General features: G+C 39.8%; 1 protein-coding gene across 1 annotated transcript in view; it reads left to right on the top strand.

Annotated features, from left to right (window-relative positions):
- The first annotated feature begins 352 nt into the window (after positions 1-352).
- Positions 353-17,178, top strand: part of GUCY1A2 (guanylate cyclase 1 soluble subunit alpha 2) — a 194,517-nt gene continuing 177,691 nt past the window's right edge. The window contains exon 1 of the mRNA XM_081326290.1: positions 353-825. Within this exon, the coding sequence (XP_081182416.1) occupies positions 502-825 (324 nt within the window). The 5' untranslated portion in view covers positions 353-501. The remainder of the gene's footprint in view (positions 826-17,178) is intronic.

Here is a 17,178-nt window from a genome sequence, read left to right as displayed (position 1 = left end):
CCCCCACCCCCGAGCGCAGAGCATCACCTCGGCTTCGCCCTGCTGCGCAGCCCAGTTCTTGGCAAAGCCAGGCCGCGGGAGCCGGAGGAGCGACACGGGTCGCGCTCCGCGTCCCAACGCTTCTCTTTTAAATTTGGCGACAGGCGAGGCGCACCTTCCCGCGCCGAGCACGTGACGCCCGCGGAGGCGCGGGGAGGCGGGGCGAGCGACCCGGAGAGGCAGGCGGCGGCGGCGGCGGCGGCAGCGGCAGCAGGGCCGGAGGAGGGAAGAAAGGGAGGCAGCGCCGGGCAGAAGGAGGGCAGCGGACGGAGGCGTCGCCTTTAAATGCTCTCGGCCGGGCGGTGGCGCGAAGGCAGCGCGTGTGGAGCCTCCGGGCGAGGGAAAAAGAAAGCGCTCCGATGCGTCCTGGACCATGAGCAGCCCAGCAGGCTCCGTCGCCTTGCGGGATTCCCTCGCCTCTCTCTGAAGCCCCTCGCCGTCTGATGCTTCCTCCCCGCCAGCATGTCCCGGCGAAAGATCTCCTCGGAATCCTTCAGCTCGCTCGGCTCGGACTACCTGGAGACCAGCCCGGAGGAGGAGAGCGAGTGCCCCGTGGCCAGGCTTCTTTGGAACGGCAGCCGGAGCCCCGCTGCCCAGTCCGGGGCTACCACTCCGGTGGCTACCGCTCCTCCTCCTCTTCCTCCTCCTCCGCCGCCGCCGGAGGCTTTGGCGGCTTTGGCGGGTCCCCCTGGCTCGGCCCCCGCGGGCTCCCGGAGGGTTCCTCGCAGAAGGCGGGTCAACCTCGACTCCCTGGGCGAGAGCATCAGCCGCCTCGCCGCCCCCACGGTAAATGCGCCTTTTCGGGCCGCCGCGATCGCTGTGCGGGCCAGCCAGGTAGGCAGGCAGGCAGGCAGGCAAGGCAGGCAGGTAGGCGAACCGGTTGGCGGGATGCCTACGCGCCCATCAGGAAGAGGAGGATGACCAGGACGAAAGGGAGGTCGGATCTCTCCACCCGGCGGGCTGTTTTGGCGCTGGGCGCTGGACACGCGCGGGTCCAAGAAGCTCTGCCGCCGTCGGAATCTTCCAACCTGGGCTCGCTTGCGGAAAAGGAGAGCTCGACCCGCCATAGAAATTCCGTAGCACCCCGCCCCCCCCATCTTTGCCCACTCTTCACGTTGCGGACTTTCAAAGCGCGGCCACAGGTTGTCCCTGGAGCAGGTGTCGCCTTACCCGCTCCCTTCGCCGCCGCCGCCCCCCCCCCGCACCGCTGCCGACCCTCCCGAATCAGTTGAAGGGCTTCCTCTGGTTCCAGATGTTTGGGCATTACTCTTTCTACAGATTCCCACCAAAGTGGTCCGAAACATCAGGAATTTCCAGACCCTTCTAAGCGGGTTCATTCAGAATTTAGAGTCATTTCGGAGGATTCCCTTCTCATTTAAGCCTCTTGGTTTCTTAACGGAATTTTCCAAAGGCTGCCCCCCCCCCCGCCCTCCCCCCCATAACCACCTCTTTTTTCTGTTGCGTTTTCTTTGTTTCCCTCTAAAAATGCACACCGAGTTCCTTGTGGGAGAGAAAAAAAAAGGGAATAAATGTCACCTTTAACTGACACCTTTTAATTTGCAGCATTAAGTCCCTCCAGAAGACACAGAAGGCTTGGGGAATGCAATTCTGCCTCTGTACTTATTCCAAAATATTTGGTTCTTGTATTGCTCCCCTACCATCCTGGTGGAATTATTCTCTTGAGAAATCTCCCACACAAGGTACAAGCCCTATAGTAAAAGAACAGAAAGAAAAGAAAGCCTACAAGTTCAGACAGAGTTTTTTTTTTACTGAATACTTGTGGCACAGGGGTATTACTGTTTCATAGCCTCCACCCCCCCACCCACCCCCCACGCTTCTATTCTGCACAGCAGCTTTCCAGAGAAATCTAGGTAATGAAAAGCAGTCTACAGAGCTTTGCCTTGGTCCTCCTTTGCTATTTGCAAGACTCGCGATGGCCTGTGAATGGTATTCCAACATTCCGTTCTCTGATTCTGCTGTGACACATATCATCTGACTCAGACGTTTTGTGTTTATTTTCTTACCAGTGTTCACAAGAACACTGAAGAGAACATGGCTTAGATGTTTACTTCCCATGAATCATCTTCCAATAGAACGTAGTCCTTTTTTTCCTGTTTCCAAAGTTTATTTTCACTTCTTTGGTCAAAGGGCTTGTTCCAGTTTCCCATGCTTCTTGTCAAAGGTAACTTAGGAATTTTCTCTACCCAACTTCATTCTGTATCCCATAATTGCTAGTTTCTGCGCATTTTCCCTTTCTCTCCAGTCTTGGCTGCTGCTAATCCTTTCATTTATTGGTACATCCCTTTCCAACAGAGATCTTGGAAGTACTCTAATTCAGCTTGATCCTTTCCAGCTGTGGAGTCTTGTTGGGATGCGCTGGCTTCTACTCCTGACTGGAATTATGTTTTTTCCCCCCTCACCATTAAAAAGTTTAAAGATGGAAAAGTAATTTCTTTCCCTTTATCTCTTGGCTATTCCGTATTGTTTCTTCCAAGCTGCTTTGAGTTCTGAACTTGTTTGTTTTTCCTAGGAAAAGAAATCGCCAAGTACAGCTTGGTTACGTACTGCTTTGCTTTATGTAATGCCGTCAGTTTAGCCTGTACTCCCTAGAGATGTTCATTAGTCTCCTGAGGAAAGTCCCATGCGTAAGAAACTGCTCTTTGCTCTTTTAATTGCCATAGATGACACTTGTTCATTGCAACTCTAGTAATTTTGCTTAACAATATGTGAGGGTTCCCACCATTTTAGCCCAGCTATTGGTTATTCTTGTGGCTGCGAGACCATGTTATGAAAAGCCAGTATGATGACTTTTAGAAGGTACTGCTAGGAATCTCATCAAGATAGTAAAGAACCATAGGAAAGATTCTAGTTTCTAAGTGAGGCATTATCAAGAATGCAAAAAAGGAAGAATCTAAGAAGGAGATAAGGAAAGTCCTGATCTTATATTCCTAAAACGTGGAACTGAGGGGAATTCTGGAAGGAGTCATTATTTGGAATTAGTAAATATTTATGCTCCTTCCAACCAAATGCTGGAGTAAAGTGCCAGCCAGTCTCCCCCCCCACTTTTTCATACTCTATTTAAACCTCTCTCTCTCTCCCCCCCCTTCCAATCCCTTTTACCAAAAGTTAGCTGGTTTTCTGAGTCTGCTGAATATGTTTTAATTCTCATTGAGTTCCTGTGGGGTTCTTCCTTGTGCTCTGTGTTTGGGTGTGCATAGAATATACGTATGTGTGCGTGTATGTGCATGTACTATATACTATATGTACTAAATACACATTGTGTTTGTGTGTGTGTGTGTGTGTGTGTGTGTGTGTAAACCCATGCATGCATGCATCCATCCATATCCATCCATCCAGGAGGAGGGCAGTTCTGAGTAGGGAACTGGGAAATGTTTCTGCAACATTTCTCCTAATAAGGACTATCATAAGAGCTAAAAAATAAAATAGTTACAATTATACGGCACCTATACATAGTTCCAGAATCTGTTTTCAGTTATATAATTCAGCTCTGGGATATGCCACTGCCTTCTTAGTAAAAGCCATTCTATGATTATTGTAAAGTGGCAGAACAAATGATAAAGCTATGGGGATTAGTTTAATGCTTGATGCCTGTAGTCATCTGGGCAGGGACCAGATTAGCCCCAGTCTAATGTCTCTCTCCACCCCATAGTTGCCATGCCCTTTAATGGTATATTACTGAGAAATCCGCCTTTACTTGTAGTTGAGGAATGTTCAACAGTTTTTTTTGGTTTGATAGGAAACTTGAAACCAATCATATTAGACCAATGGTATATATTTTGATGCTGTGACAATGAAAATAAAAACCTTTTTAGATAACTGCGCAAAAAGACTGGTCATCTTGGATAGCGATCCATAGAGCATCCATCACCTTCCATTTTATTTTGCGAAGCTTATTGCATACTATTTTATGAAGTGTGCAACATGTTAAAAGTGAAATTAGTACATGTGAAAACTTTGAATCAATCTCAGTTAGGATTAAGGTCTTTTTTTAAAAAAAAAATATCTTTGCAATATCGATACACGTTGATCAATTGTGTCCAGAAGTGCAGATGTGACTTTCCCCTGTTGTGTTTGGATTTTCACATTATTGACCAATGCATGGTCTTTCCATGACCAACATATCATAGATATTTACTTTAAGAGGATCATTGATATTTCATTCTGTTTTAGAATAATTCGTTTTGGAGGCAGTAAAATCATGAGGGTGTCGAAATTTTTCTTTTGAACATGTACAGAAGCCATTATATATGCCTGCATGGGTCAGACGCTAAGAGTAACAAAGTTGGTAGCTTAATTCTACTTTCTGACTTCAGGCAGACGTATAGTAAATTAGATTACGTTTACTCCCTTCCCTTCAAATATAATGGCATTTACACTGACGTTTATTTTTAATTTTGACTTTTAATGAAATGTTTTAGATGAGCTTTTAAAAAAACCAACTAGGTCACAAGGAAATTTTCATGCAGTGAAATTTGGATAGTCCCATGTGGAGAGGGATTTGGCAAAAAGATATTAGAAATATTTTTAATGCCAGATATTAGAACTATTAGAACTAACTAAAGGTGGGTGGAATGGATCCATGCATGCTATTTTTGCTAGAGTTAAGAGATTGCTGTATAAAACAAGCTTATATACTATGGCCCAATTTATTGCCTGTAAGTGATAGGAATCTATGTGATTTGTCAACTGTAACCAACCTCCTGATATTTTGAAAAGATTTATATCTGAGCTTAGTTGTGTTGTTAGCCTATCAAAGGAAAAGGTTCCATTTTGCTTTTGACATTTTCATTCTATTCATGATGACAAGTTTATATTCAATAGGGTACATCAGGAAAGATAAGGAGAATTACGGATGGGTTGAAGAGAGAGAAGATTTTCCTTATACGCCTGTTAGATAGTTCAGTATAAATAGAATTTCATTAATTTGTTCCCCTCTTTCTGCATAGGCAGAGATCCATAGCTGAAGAATCCCAACTGACCTTTGTCATATTTTTGAAAAATAATTAAATTGCTTAACAAAACAATGGCATAATTTCAGTGATTTTTGAACAATATATTTAAAGAGATCTGAAGAAACTTATTGTATTATTTCAGGTTCTCTAGCACTTCCAGATTTAGCAATTATATTTTCATACTTTGGGGGATCCTTAAACTAATTGTAACATGATGATTTTAGAGATAGATGTAGTTTTTCATATTCTGGGGAATATTTTTGTATTTTACTGGTAATCTAACAAAACAAGCACAGATTAAGTCAGGAGCATTCCATTACTAGTTGTGGTCTCTTAGTCTTTTTCTTGTTCTACTTCTCAGATTATAAATTGATTTTTCACATTGAGACTGAAACCACAGACTCTTATAGCCTTTCTTTACAAGCCACTAATGTAAAAGATTAGCTATTGCAGCTTTCTGTCACTAGAAAGACTTTTTACTACAGTTTTCATTACATTGAATAATGATTTTTTTAGTTCTTTCATGTCTTAAAATTGCTTTATATGCTTACTGTAGTTGTGACTGCATAAACTAAGCCATTTTAGTATTATTTGCCACCAATATTAAAATATAAAGCATCAACGTGCTACTTGTGATCCTGCTTTAAAGTGCAAACCTTAGCCTATTATGGAAAATGATGGTTTGTAACAAAGAGAAGGTGGCTAATTTTGGACAGTGTGAAATGATGGAGAAATAAGAAGGAAAATTCAACTTGAGTTTGTTCGTGGCTTGATGCTATGTAGCAATTAAGCTAATATGTTTGCAACAGAGGTGTGATTTGAACTGAGCACTTCTTAGTAATTCAATTGTTTAGTAAGTACGTAAGTTCTATTGTCATAGGTAATGTGAAATCCTGGCTGATTTATGCTATGCACTGAAACTTCCCCTTTGGGTTTAAAAGCTCAACTCAGTGGAAATAACTTGTAAATGAATGTACTGAGGACTACATTTAATAGCTTTGGGAGTTAAATATTGGTTGAAGAGGACAGTCGGAAGATTGAACTGCCTCCTAAATATGTTGATGTGGTGTAACCTCTAATGTGTTTAATGTAGATTATTTCCAGATAAGCAAAAATAGAACAACACATAATTCTGTTTATAAAAGGAAAGTCTTTTAAATTCAGAAGACAGCGGATCTACTGTGAAGTGGATTCTATTAACCACAATAGGATTTTCTTTTGAGTACATGTGTTTAGGACTGGGTTCAAAGCTGCCTTGATGTACTAAGGACAAATAGATATTTTGTGGGTCTGGAGAACTTGGGTGGTAAATTTTTTGCATGGCTAATTCTGCGGGGTAGAACTATGAGAAAATTGTCCTGGATCCACAAATAAAGGAGACACAACCAAAGTATATCTTCAGTATTTGAAGTGATCAGAGAGACAATTTTCATTCATAGCAGCAAAACCACTTTAACAAATATTATCTTGGGTTTCCTGTATCTCAGTTACTGGCCATTGACTTCAGTGAACAGAACAACAATAGAAAAAAATTCATACTTGACCAGGGTAAGAAAACGGGGTAGACAGCCGTTGCTGGGTCTTCCAGATATCTGCCTTGATATAGACACATAATGGGATAATATGTTGGTGTAATGATCTTTCTAAGCATCATATTGCTTCACGGTGAGATCCAATAACATAAGTGTGCACATTTGATGTGGAATATCCCAGTTCCTGTGAGGCTGTCCCAGGTGGCCAGCGGCAGCATGAACAACAGTATGTTATGTGAGTTGCAGGGCAGGAAGTAACCTCTGTTTACACTTCTCAATGCACATAAAATTGTATTGAGGTTGGAAAACTCTAGATGACAATAAAGGATAAATGAATTTCTTTGTAGCTCAGATATGGTAACCAGTTATATCTATGAAGGCGAAGGTTCGTTCTCTGAGCTTGTGGGTTGTTTCCAAACTTTTTGTTACCAGGCTAGGTAACAACTTCAGCGGAGTTTAGGGGATGTCAGTGTCAGTGTTCTGTTTATAAGGACTTTGTGTTGTATCTATGCTAGTACAGGTAGTCCCCAACTTACAAGTTCGTTTATTGACCGTTCAAAATTATGGCACTGAAAAAAGCAACTTCTGACCATTTTTTCACACTTGTGAATGTTGCAGCACCCCCATGGTTATGTGATTTACATTCTGACTCACATTTATGATGGTTGCAGTGTCCCAGAGTCATGTGATCACCTTTTGCAACCTTCTGACAAGCAAAGTCAATGGGGAAGTCAGATTTGCTTAACAGTCGTTGATTTTACTAGTTTTACAACTTCAGTGATTCACTTAACAGATGTGGCAAGAAAAGTCATAAAATGGGACAAAGCTCACTTAACACATTTCTCACTTAGCAGCATAAATTTGGGCTCAATTGTGGTCATAAGTTGAGGACTACCTATATCTGAGGTTAAAGATGGACCACAAATAAAAACACAAATTAACACAAGTTAATACGTTTTGCTTTTATTTGCCCACCTTCCTTACATTGCACCCTTCAGATAGAAAGCAATGAGTTGTGTTAGTTTCAATTTAAATCATTCACATCTGGAATGTATATAAGCTACATTCAGACTTGTTGAAGCTGAAAAGAAATCTCTACTGTGGTCTTTTTTAAGTTAAGATTTTGTTGCCTTTGTTTCTGATCACTGCTTACTTTGTGGCAGCGCAGTATTATGTGGCAACTTGCCATTGGACTCTTCATTTAGGGCTTATGCATCATTCCAAACAAAGATTTTCAAACAAGTTGAATCCTGGTTTCGGGTACAAAACAACTCATGAAAGATCAAGAGATGATTGATGGTATGTGTGAACCAGTTTGAAACTGGGGACCAGTGCTTTCTGCCAGTTATGGTGGCATTGCTCATGGACAATATTTGTTCTTGGCTGAATTTAGATTCTTTAGATTTTTCCACCTGCCATTGTCACTTAATTTGATGGAAAAGATACAATCCTTTTCACAGGAGAAATTCTCATGAGTGAATATTGGGTTCTTGTGCTGGATATAAACTGATTTAAGAGGTCATCTGGACTATCTGGGTTTGATTATGCAATATCTGATGCAATTATTTGTATCCTTCTGGTACAATTATTTGTGTCCTCCTCCCCCCAATATAGAATATTATGGAAAGGATAGAAAGAAATAATGAACCAACTTTTCTGATAACAAAGTAGACCTAACTAAATGTTGTTTACATTTAGATTTAAATACTGTAAATCCAGCCGTTATACTTCTGTACATTTCCATCCTGGCAAATAGAACATGCTTCTATTGATTGTCTATTGTTCTGCAAATTTCCATGTCGCCTGTTCTTTGTTCTTAAACCTTTCACTCTTTACAGGATCATATCAACTGCATCCAACCATGACTTTCTCAGTCTTTCATTTCATCACAGCTCACTCATTCTTTCTTCATGTATTTGTTTTGTGATGCATTTCTCATTCATACTTCCTCTATGACCAAACCAGCTCACTGTACTGTACTTGTTTGTACTGGCCATACACTTCTGCATTCAATCTCCATTAATTCATTTACAGCAGTGCTTCCTAATCTTGGCAAATTGAAGGCGAGTGGACTTCCACTCCCAGAATTCTCAGCAACAGCTATGGTGGCCATGCAATTCAGAGAGTTGAAATCCATATACCTGGAAATGGCCAAGATTGAGAAATCCTGATATATAGGTAGTTCTTGACTTATAACCACAATTGGAACCAGAATTTCCATTTCTAAGCAAGGCTGTTGTTAAGTGAGCTTTTATGCCAAGGTTGTTAAGTGAACCACTGCAGTTGTTAAATAAGATGTATGGTTGTTAAGTCCAGTTTGTCCCATTCACTTTGCTTGTTGGAAACTAATTGGGAAGGTTGCAAATTGCGATCACATGACTCGGGGATGTTGCCACCATCATATATGCATGCCAGTTGGCAAACACCTAAAATTTGATCATGTAACATGGGAATACTGTGATTGTTGTAAATGTGAGGAGTGGTCATAAGTCACTTTTTTCAGTGCCAGCGTAACTTCAAATGAATGGTTTACGTCAAGAACTACCTTTATATCAGTGCCTCCCAACCTTTTTATACCCTGCACCTCTAGAACGCTTCTGATATTTTCTTGCTCCCCTTACAAAAGTTCAAAATAACAGCAATGAATTATATACACACAGTATAATTTTGAAAAGACAAGTTTTTGCACCCCTGGAATATCGTCTCACACTCCCAGGGGGTGTGAGCAACCCTGGTTGGGAACCCCTTCTTTATTCCTTGTGACAGACTACATGTTATCTTTTCCCCAGCACTTTTCTATATTAAAATATCTGCATCTATTTCCTCTTCTTTAATAAAACATTCTATCACAAATTCATCTATTTTTACTCTAGCTTTCCCCATTTATAAATCACTTGCAATTATCCACTTCATTTGCTCTGTCAAATCCGACCACATTGGCTTTTAATACATCAGTTTTTTTTATCATATTCCTCATTGCAGATGCAAAGTGTTTGATTTCTTAGCCCAAAATATATATTCTCTAAATACAAAAGTACATGCACATATACATCCCAACTAGTCCACTTCTAACATAATTACAAGTATTACTCAGTATTCATATAAATATTAAACCAAGGGGCCAATACACCTTGTTTTACTCTCTGCTTAGTGTTCAGCTATTTCTTAAGCAGTCCATTTATTCTTGCATATGCTTTGCTTTCTTTTTAAAACCTCCCCCCAACACTCTTACCATCTTTCGATAACATATTCATGTAAAACATTCCATAAATCAAGCATACTGTAAGTACTTTATTAAATAGTTCCTGGAAACAAACAAAAATATAATAGCATTTGTTTTGTCAAGTTTATGTGTTTTTTCAGGTATTATTTGCACAATTTCTGTCCAGATTAAAGCTACACCGCAGCATCCCAATTTTGCTGATTGTCACCCTTTATAATTTTTTGGTGACATCTTTCTGGGCACATTAAAAAACCCGGATCCCCTTGTATTTTCTGCAGTCACTCTTTCTAGCGTTCCCTTTCTGCCGTACAAGAAAAAAAATGCCATTCTTCTAATCCTCTGGAAAGAAACCTTCTTCACAATAGGTTGAACAACTCACACAGTTACTTGATAAGGAAAGAGGCTCTCTATATTAAGATTTCTCCTGTTACAATTATCTACTTTGGCAACTTTATCATTTTCAACATGCTCTGATCATTTATGACTTTTCTCATTTATTTTTTTTGAAGGGGGGACATCAAAATTTGTAACATTTGATTCAATCATACTGTTTGACATATCGCTATTGGAATATCTTCTCCCAGCATTTCCTCATTTATTATTTATTTATTTATTTATTTATTAATTTAATTTGTATACCGCCCTTCTCCTGAAGGACTCAGGGCGGTGAACAGGGCAATACATAATAAAACAAGATACAAAAATTAAAAATTATTAAAAGTAATTAAACAGAGATGCCCGTAATAAATTAGTACAGATTAAAAGTTAAGCCAATTTATAAAACCCAACCCCATCCCATCAGGTCAGGCCGGCTTGTTCAAAAAGGTGGGTGCGCCCACAGAGAACGCCCTCCCCCTGGGGGCCACCAGTCGGCATTCTTTGACCGGTGGCACCCTGAGGAGGCCCTCTCTGGGAACGTACTGGGCGGAGGGAAGTTGACTTCCATGATATCCCAAATAACTTCATCCCTTTTAATTTTTACTTCTATTCTCCCAGCTTGAGGTTCCTAGTTTAGCTCCAGTCACTCACTTCCAAAAACAATTTTTCCCATTTCCATCAAAATTAAGCCCCATTTTCTCTGCCTCTTTTAATATCAACTGTTCCATGGTCTCCTTGACTACACTGTTCACAACTGTGTCTACAGTCATTATGTAATACCTTTCTCCCATCTCTTTTTGCAGCAAACCATGTCTTGTATTAATTTTTTTTCTCAATCACTACTTTTTTCATTTCTTCATTTGATCAAGCGTCCCTTTTCATACTTCTTACATGCTTAAGTGGCACTTTGAAACATACAGTGATTATTTTCATTCTGTTCCATTTCTACATCTTCTTTTCTTACATCCACACTCTGTTCATTCTTGGGGAGGTGAATCTATCTTCCAAATCATTTTTATATTCATTTCATTTCTTTCATTTTTTGTGACAGACTACAGTAAGACAACAGTGTCCCAGGAAGGAGGGGGACGCATTCCAAGGAGGGGAGGGGGGTGAGACTAGAGACAGCACAGTTCAGAACTAGATTACAGGAAGGGAGATAAATCTAGGGTAGTCACTCACTAGAATATCCCAGGGTATATTCATTACTTTGGGGCAGTACGTACAGGTTTATTTTTTCAAGATTCTGTCTATACAGTGTAAGCAAATAGAGCTGGACTTTGGTTGGCTTGTTTTGTGTTGCTGTTGGGCTAGCTTGACAATTTCTTACCTTTCCTTCCAGGACCATTTTTTCCACCCAAGATAGCTTCTTGATACTTTTACTAATTGTCTCTTCCACATTTAGAACATCCCATCCTCCTTCTATTATTCACTAATTCTCTTAGTCTTTTATCTTAATGTGATCAAATGGTGATATTTTTAGAGTTATATCCAGGGTTTTTTTTCAGGATAGAGCTGGAAGGAACCTTGGAGGTTTTCTATCGCAACCCCCTGCTCAAGCAGGAGACCCTATACCAGTGATGGCAAACCTTTTAGAGACTGACTGCCCAGACTGCAACCCAAATCCCACTTATGTATCATTGGGTGCCAGGTGGGCGTGTCCCATTGGGTGGGCGTGTCCCACCGGGTGGGCGTGGCCCATTGGGTGGGCATGGCTGCAGTGGTAACGGCATACTGGGTGGGACTAAAAAGTTCAATCAGTCAATTCCAACTTTGCGAGATCCTTTTTTTCCCTGCGAGAAGTTGAAATTGATTGATTGAACCTTTTTTTTTCACAAGGCGGTGGAGGCCTAAGTGAAAAGGTTTTATAAAACTCATCTGAAGTCCTAGGACTGGAGTGATGGTGCACATGCCCACAGAGAGGGCTCTGCGTGCCACCTGTGGCACGCGTGCCATAGGTTCGCCACCACGGCCCTATACCATTTCAGACAGGTGACTTTCCAGTCTCTTCTTAAAATGCTCCAGTGACGAAGCACCCACCACTTCTAAAGGCAAGCTGTTCCACTGGTTAATTGTCCTCACTGTTAGGGCAATTTCTCCTTAACTCCAGGTTGCTTCCCTCCTTGATTAGTTTCCATCCATTGTTTCTTGTCCTGCCCTCTGGTGCTTTGGAAAATAAGTTGACCCCCTCTTCTTTGTGGTGGCCCCTCAAATACTGGAGTATTGCTATCATGTCAGCCCTAGTCCTTCTTTTCTTTAGACTAGTCATACCCAATTCCTGCAATCGTTCTTCATATGTTTTAGTCTCCAGGCCTTTAATCATCTTAGTTGTGGATCTTTGTACTTTTTTCAAAGTCTCAACATTTTTTTGTAATGTGGCCAAACCTGGATGCAGTATTCCAGGTGTGGCCTTACTAAAGCTTTATAAAGCGGTACTAATACTTCATTTGATTTTGATTCTATGCCTCTGTTTATACAACCAAGGATTGTATTAGCTGTTTTGGCTGCTGCAACACACTGCTGGCTCATATTTAAGTGATCGTGCACTAGGACTCCAAGGTCCCTCTCACTGTTACTGTTTCTGAGCCAGGTTTCACCTTCTCTGTACGTGTACCTTTGGTTTTTCCTGCCTAAGTTTAAAACCTTGTGTTTCTCCACATTAAATTTCATTTTGTTGGATAGGGCCCATTGTTCAAGTCTGTCAAGATCTGTTTCAATCCTGAGCTTGTCTTCTGGGGTGTTGGCTATTCCTGCCATCTTAGTGTCATCTGCAAATTTGATGAGTTCCCCTTTTATTCCCTTATCTACGTCATTTATGAAGGTATTGAAGAGTACTGAACCTAAGGTGAAACCTTTTGATACCCCACTACTTACTTCCCTCCATGTAGATATAGTACCATTAAGAATGCCTCTTTAAGTATGGTTTCTTTTCTTTTCTCATTCCTTTTCCTTATCTTCCTTGAGGGAAACTGTAGTTCCTCCAGCCATAAAAAAGATGGCTACGCGCTCCCTCCTCAAGGGGCTGTTGTTAAACCCAATAAAATAGACCAGCCCTGAATGAGGTTAATTTAGCATCCAGACTATTTTTAAGGAAATTTGTTCAGAAGATATTTGGGTAGCAGTCTCCAAAGTTTTTGGAGAAAATGGACTATCTGTTAGGATCCAGACCAAGTTAGGATCCAGACCAAGGCAGAGTAGAGTATGGAGTCAACATAAATTAAATTTGTTGATGATCTTTGGTGGAGTTAGTATGTATGTGATCCAGAGTCCAGCTTTGATTCTGCATGTGTGGTGGGCCTCAGGGCTTGATGCTCTCACCCTTCCCACTTACCATCTACATGTCAGTTCAGGATGTGGTAAAATCACTATGCTGTTCATACCTAACTGTATGTCACAACCTTGGACTGTCCAAGTGATGCTGATGATGTTCTATTCTAGTGTCTCAAAGCTCTGCAAAGCTGGATGAGAAAGAACAGACTCAGGCTCAATTCTGACAAGATCAAATGGCTGTGGCTATTTAAAGTTTTTGTACCTGAAGACTTTCTGTATCTAGACTTGTATGGAGAACCACCTCTGCATTTGAGAGTGTTATGCGGTCTATAGATTTTCTCAGACTGACCCCACTTCCTCAAAGAACAGATGGCATTGTAGGCCAAGAGGGCTTTTGCACCAAGTCTTTAGTCATTTGAAGCTATCACATCATAAGTTCTTATACTTTCACATAGAAGGATAGAAAAAATGGAGATTCCTGTGATCTTTCTCCACATGCAACATTCCCTTTAATAGTAAAACCAACACTGGTCCTTTTTGGTATATTTAAATACAAACATAATAAAACCCCATTTCCCCCCCAAAAAAAATTTATTCGATGCCAGCTAGAATATCTGGCTTCATTGCAATCAATATTCTGTTACCTGTGCTTCATCAGTTTGAACAAAATAGAATAACAGAATTGGAAGGGATCTTGGTGGACTGGAAAGTAATTCTAAATTACTGAGTGATTGATGAAGAAAAGCAGATATCTCTTTCATTATGTGAAGGGGGGAGCAAGCTTACTGGAAATTAGAAATCATATTTCACATTATTACTTTTGAGCAATGAAATTCACTATTGTCAGCATTTGTGAAAACCTGTAAATCACATGACTAAGCAGACAATTCTGCAAAGACAAGTATTAATTGGCAGTGAAAAATGGACTCTGCGCAAGTTGTGCCTTTACCATTACAAGTCCAAAATGGGTGAGAAGAATTCATCCCAAGTAGTAAAAAAAAAGAAAAGAAAGAAAAAAGGATTGATCTTTTTTAAAAAAATTACACTGCGTGGACATTATTTAATTTGAATATCAACCAGAATCTGTAATGTAAACAAATAATTTGAATGCAAAATAGATTCAATCACAAAGATGCCATTTAACGTTAAAATCACAGTAAAAAAATTGCAAGGTGATTTTGCACAACCAACATGAACTTGTTTCTGATTATCGTCCGTAAATAATGCTAATTCATAGTGATGACATGCAGTTTTGTTTGATCCACATTTCTAAATGCTTTGACTTAATGTGATGAAAAATGTGAATAGCACATTTCTCCAAATCATGGCATATACATGGAATTCAGATGCGTACAAATCTGCAGATTTTAGAGAAAGGTTCAGTAGAGAAGTCTGTATATTAGAAAAGTTTGGATCTAAAACATCTTGGGAACTATTGACTCTGCCTGCCTGCCTACTTATCTATCTATCTATCTATCTATCTATCTATCTATCTATCTATCTATCTATCTATCTATCTATCTATCTATCTATCATCTTCCCTCCTTTATTATTTTTTACAAATAACTCAAAGTGATGAACATATCCAACTCACCTTTCTGCTCTTATTTTTCCCACAGCAGCAACCATGTGAGGTGGGTTGGACTGGGAGTGAGTGAGAGGGAGTGACCCGCCAAGGTCACCCTGATAGGTTTCATGACTAAGGAGGAATTAGAACTCATGATCTCCTGCACTCTAGCCTGGTGTCTTAAGCACTAGACCAAACTGGCTCTATTTATGAGTCTTTGAATTTATTGCAGGAGTTTTTATTTTGAAAGACTCATGTATTAAAGAGAATAGGTTTTGCTGGATATGTATGAAACTAAAATAGAATGGAAATAAATGAAGTCATCAGTCTCTACTAATTCATTATAAGAGCTGCTTTTAAAGTATCTTTTTAGTGTAGAAAATAAAATTTGAGTTGAAAAATAAACCTCAGCTTTGAACTGAAACTAAAGATTGATCATCTTGCATTAACATCTAATTAAATAACTGATTCTTTCATTATTCATGATGACTGGTCACTTCTGCATGTACTTCTTTGGTTTACATTATACAGAAAGCAGAAAACTGTGGTTACTAGGGAAAAAATTGTGAGCTCAGCCTACTTAGTTTTAGCAGTATACATCATATAATCTGAATTGTGTGTGTCACAATACATTTATCTTCCTGCAGGAAATTATTTCCCTTCCAACTACTTGTTTCACTAATTTTACCTTTGTCCTTTTGGTTATATTAGCCAAATTTAATTAAATTCTTGATTCCAGTATAAATCATGATGACAGCTCAGTGTTTGAAATTTACTTCTCTCTCTCTCTCTCTTATACACACCCACCCACCCACCCACCCACCCACACCAAAATAGACATATTTTTGAAATAAAGAAACCTGATACCTGGAATAGAGTGAAGTTCAGTAAAAATCAAGAGTGGATCCAGAGATTGGTGTAATAATTTTGAACATACAGCTCATGATGGGAACAGCTTACTGGCCTGATCTTTTTTTTGAAAAAAATAACAACATTTAGGACCTAGCCCTAAATGTGAACAGACCAACATATTCAACCTGCCAGATTTATTCAGCATTATTCATTCATTCTATTATGTTTATCTCTATTTATGATATCATCAGTGAGCCTTTGACATAGAACATGTAGTAGTTTGATCAAGCCCCTTTGATGTAGGCTTGTTCAAGCTACTACAAGTCCTTTCAGAATGATTTTGTTTAGTTAACTCAAAATCCCTGCCATACAAAACTTGCTTTTAGGGCTGTGAGAATGCATTTGGAATTGTGATCATGTTGTGTACTGGGTTTTTTGCAGCAAGCAGGAGACGAGGCGAGAGAGTTCAGGCAGGAACATGCTTTATTGAATGCAGGAACTGAACTGTTAACCAAGGCTTCTACACAGCTATTTATACTGCTGGACAGTAGGCGGCAGGCAAGAGGTTTGAATGAGCCTATTGCTGCCCTAGAGCCAACTAATGGTGGTCCTGGAGACTGCTTGTCTGAGGAGCCAGCAACTGTTACCCAACTCCCTAATTAAGCAATCTCAACCGCATACAAAACCACGTGGTACAGTTCAAGTAAAACAGGACCAATACATTACAGATCATATTGGTTTTTATTTTAAAAAAGGCATTGTATCTGTGGGCTGCCATGCCTAGATACTTTAAGACAATGTCAGAGATCTCCTCTCTCCTTTTATATTAACAATTTTTCTAGGAAGTAAGTCAAGGTGGAAGAGTAATTTGTTAACTCAACATTTATAGGTGAAAACCCTAGGGGTAGCATTAGCACATCTGACTAAGCTTGGTCAGGCGGCCATGATATTGTTAAAGTATTCTGTGCCTTGCAATATTGTGCAGGCTCACCTTATGTTTCAGGGCATTTTCCAAATCCAGAAAATGGGTTAATTCTGTAACCAGGTCTTGCAGTTCTTAGCACAACATGCAGTTTTGAACAAGCATTTACCTGGGTAGAAAAATAATATTTTAACCATTACTGTATTGCAATCATATCCCTGATAGATTCTGGATTGTTAAAAATTGTTATCCCTTCATCATTAATATAATAATATAATACAATATATAGTATAGTATAGTATAGTATAGTATAGTATAGTATAGTATAGTATAGTATAGTATAGTATAGTATAGTATAGTTAGTATAGTATAGTATAGTAATAATATAATATAATATAATAAATATAATATAATAATATAAT

This window comes from Vipera berus, assembly GCF_964194415.1.
Source record: "Vipera berus genome assembly, chromosome: 4".
In the NCBI taxonomy this organism is placed as follows: Eukaryota; Metazoa; Chordata; class Lepidosauria; order Squamata; family Viperidae; genus Vipera; species Vipera berus.
This window is presented reverse-complemented; position numbering and strand designations above follow the sequence as displayed.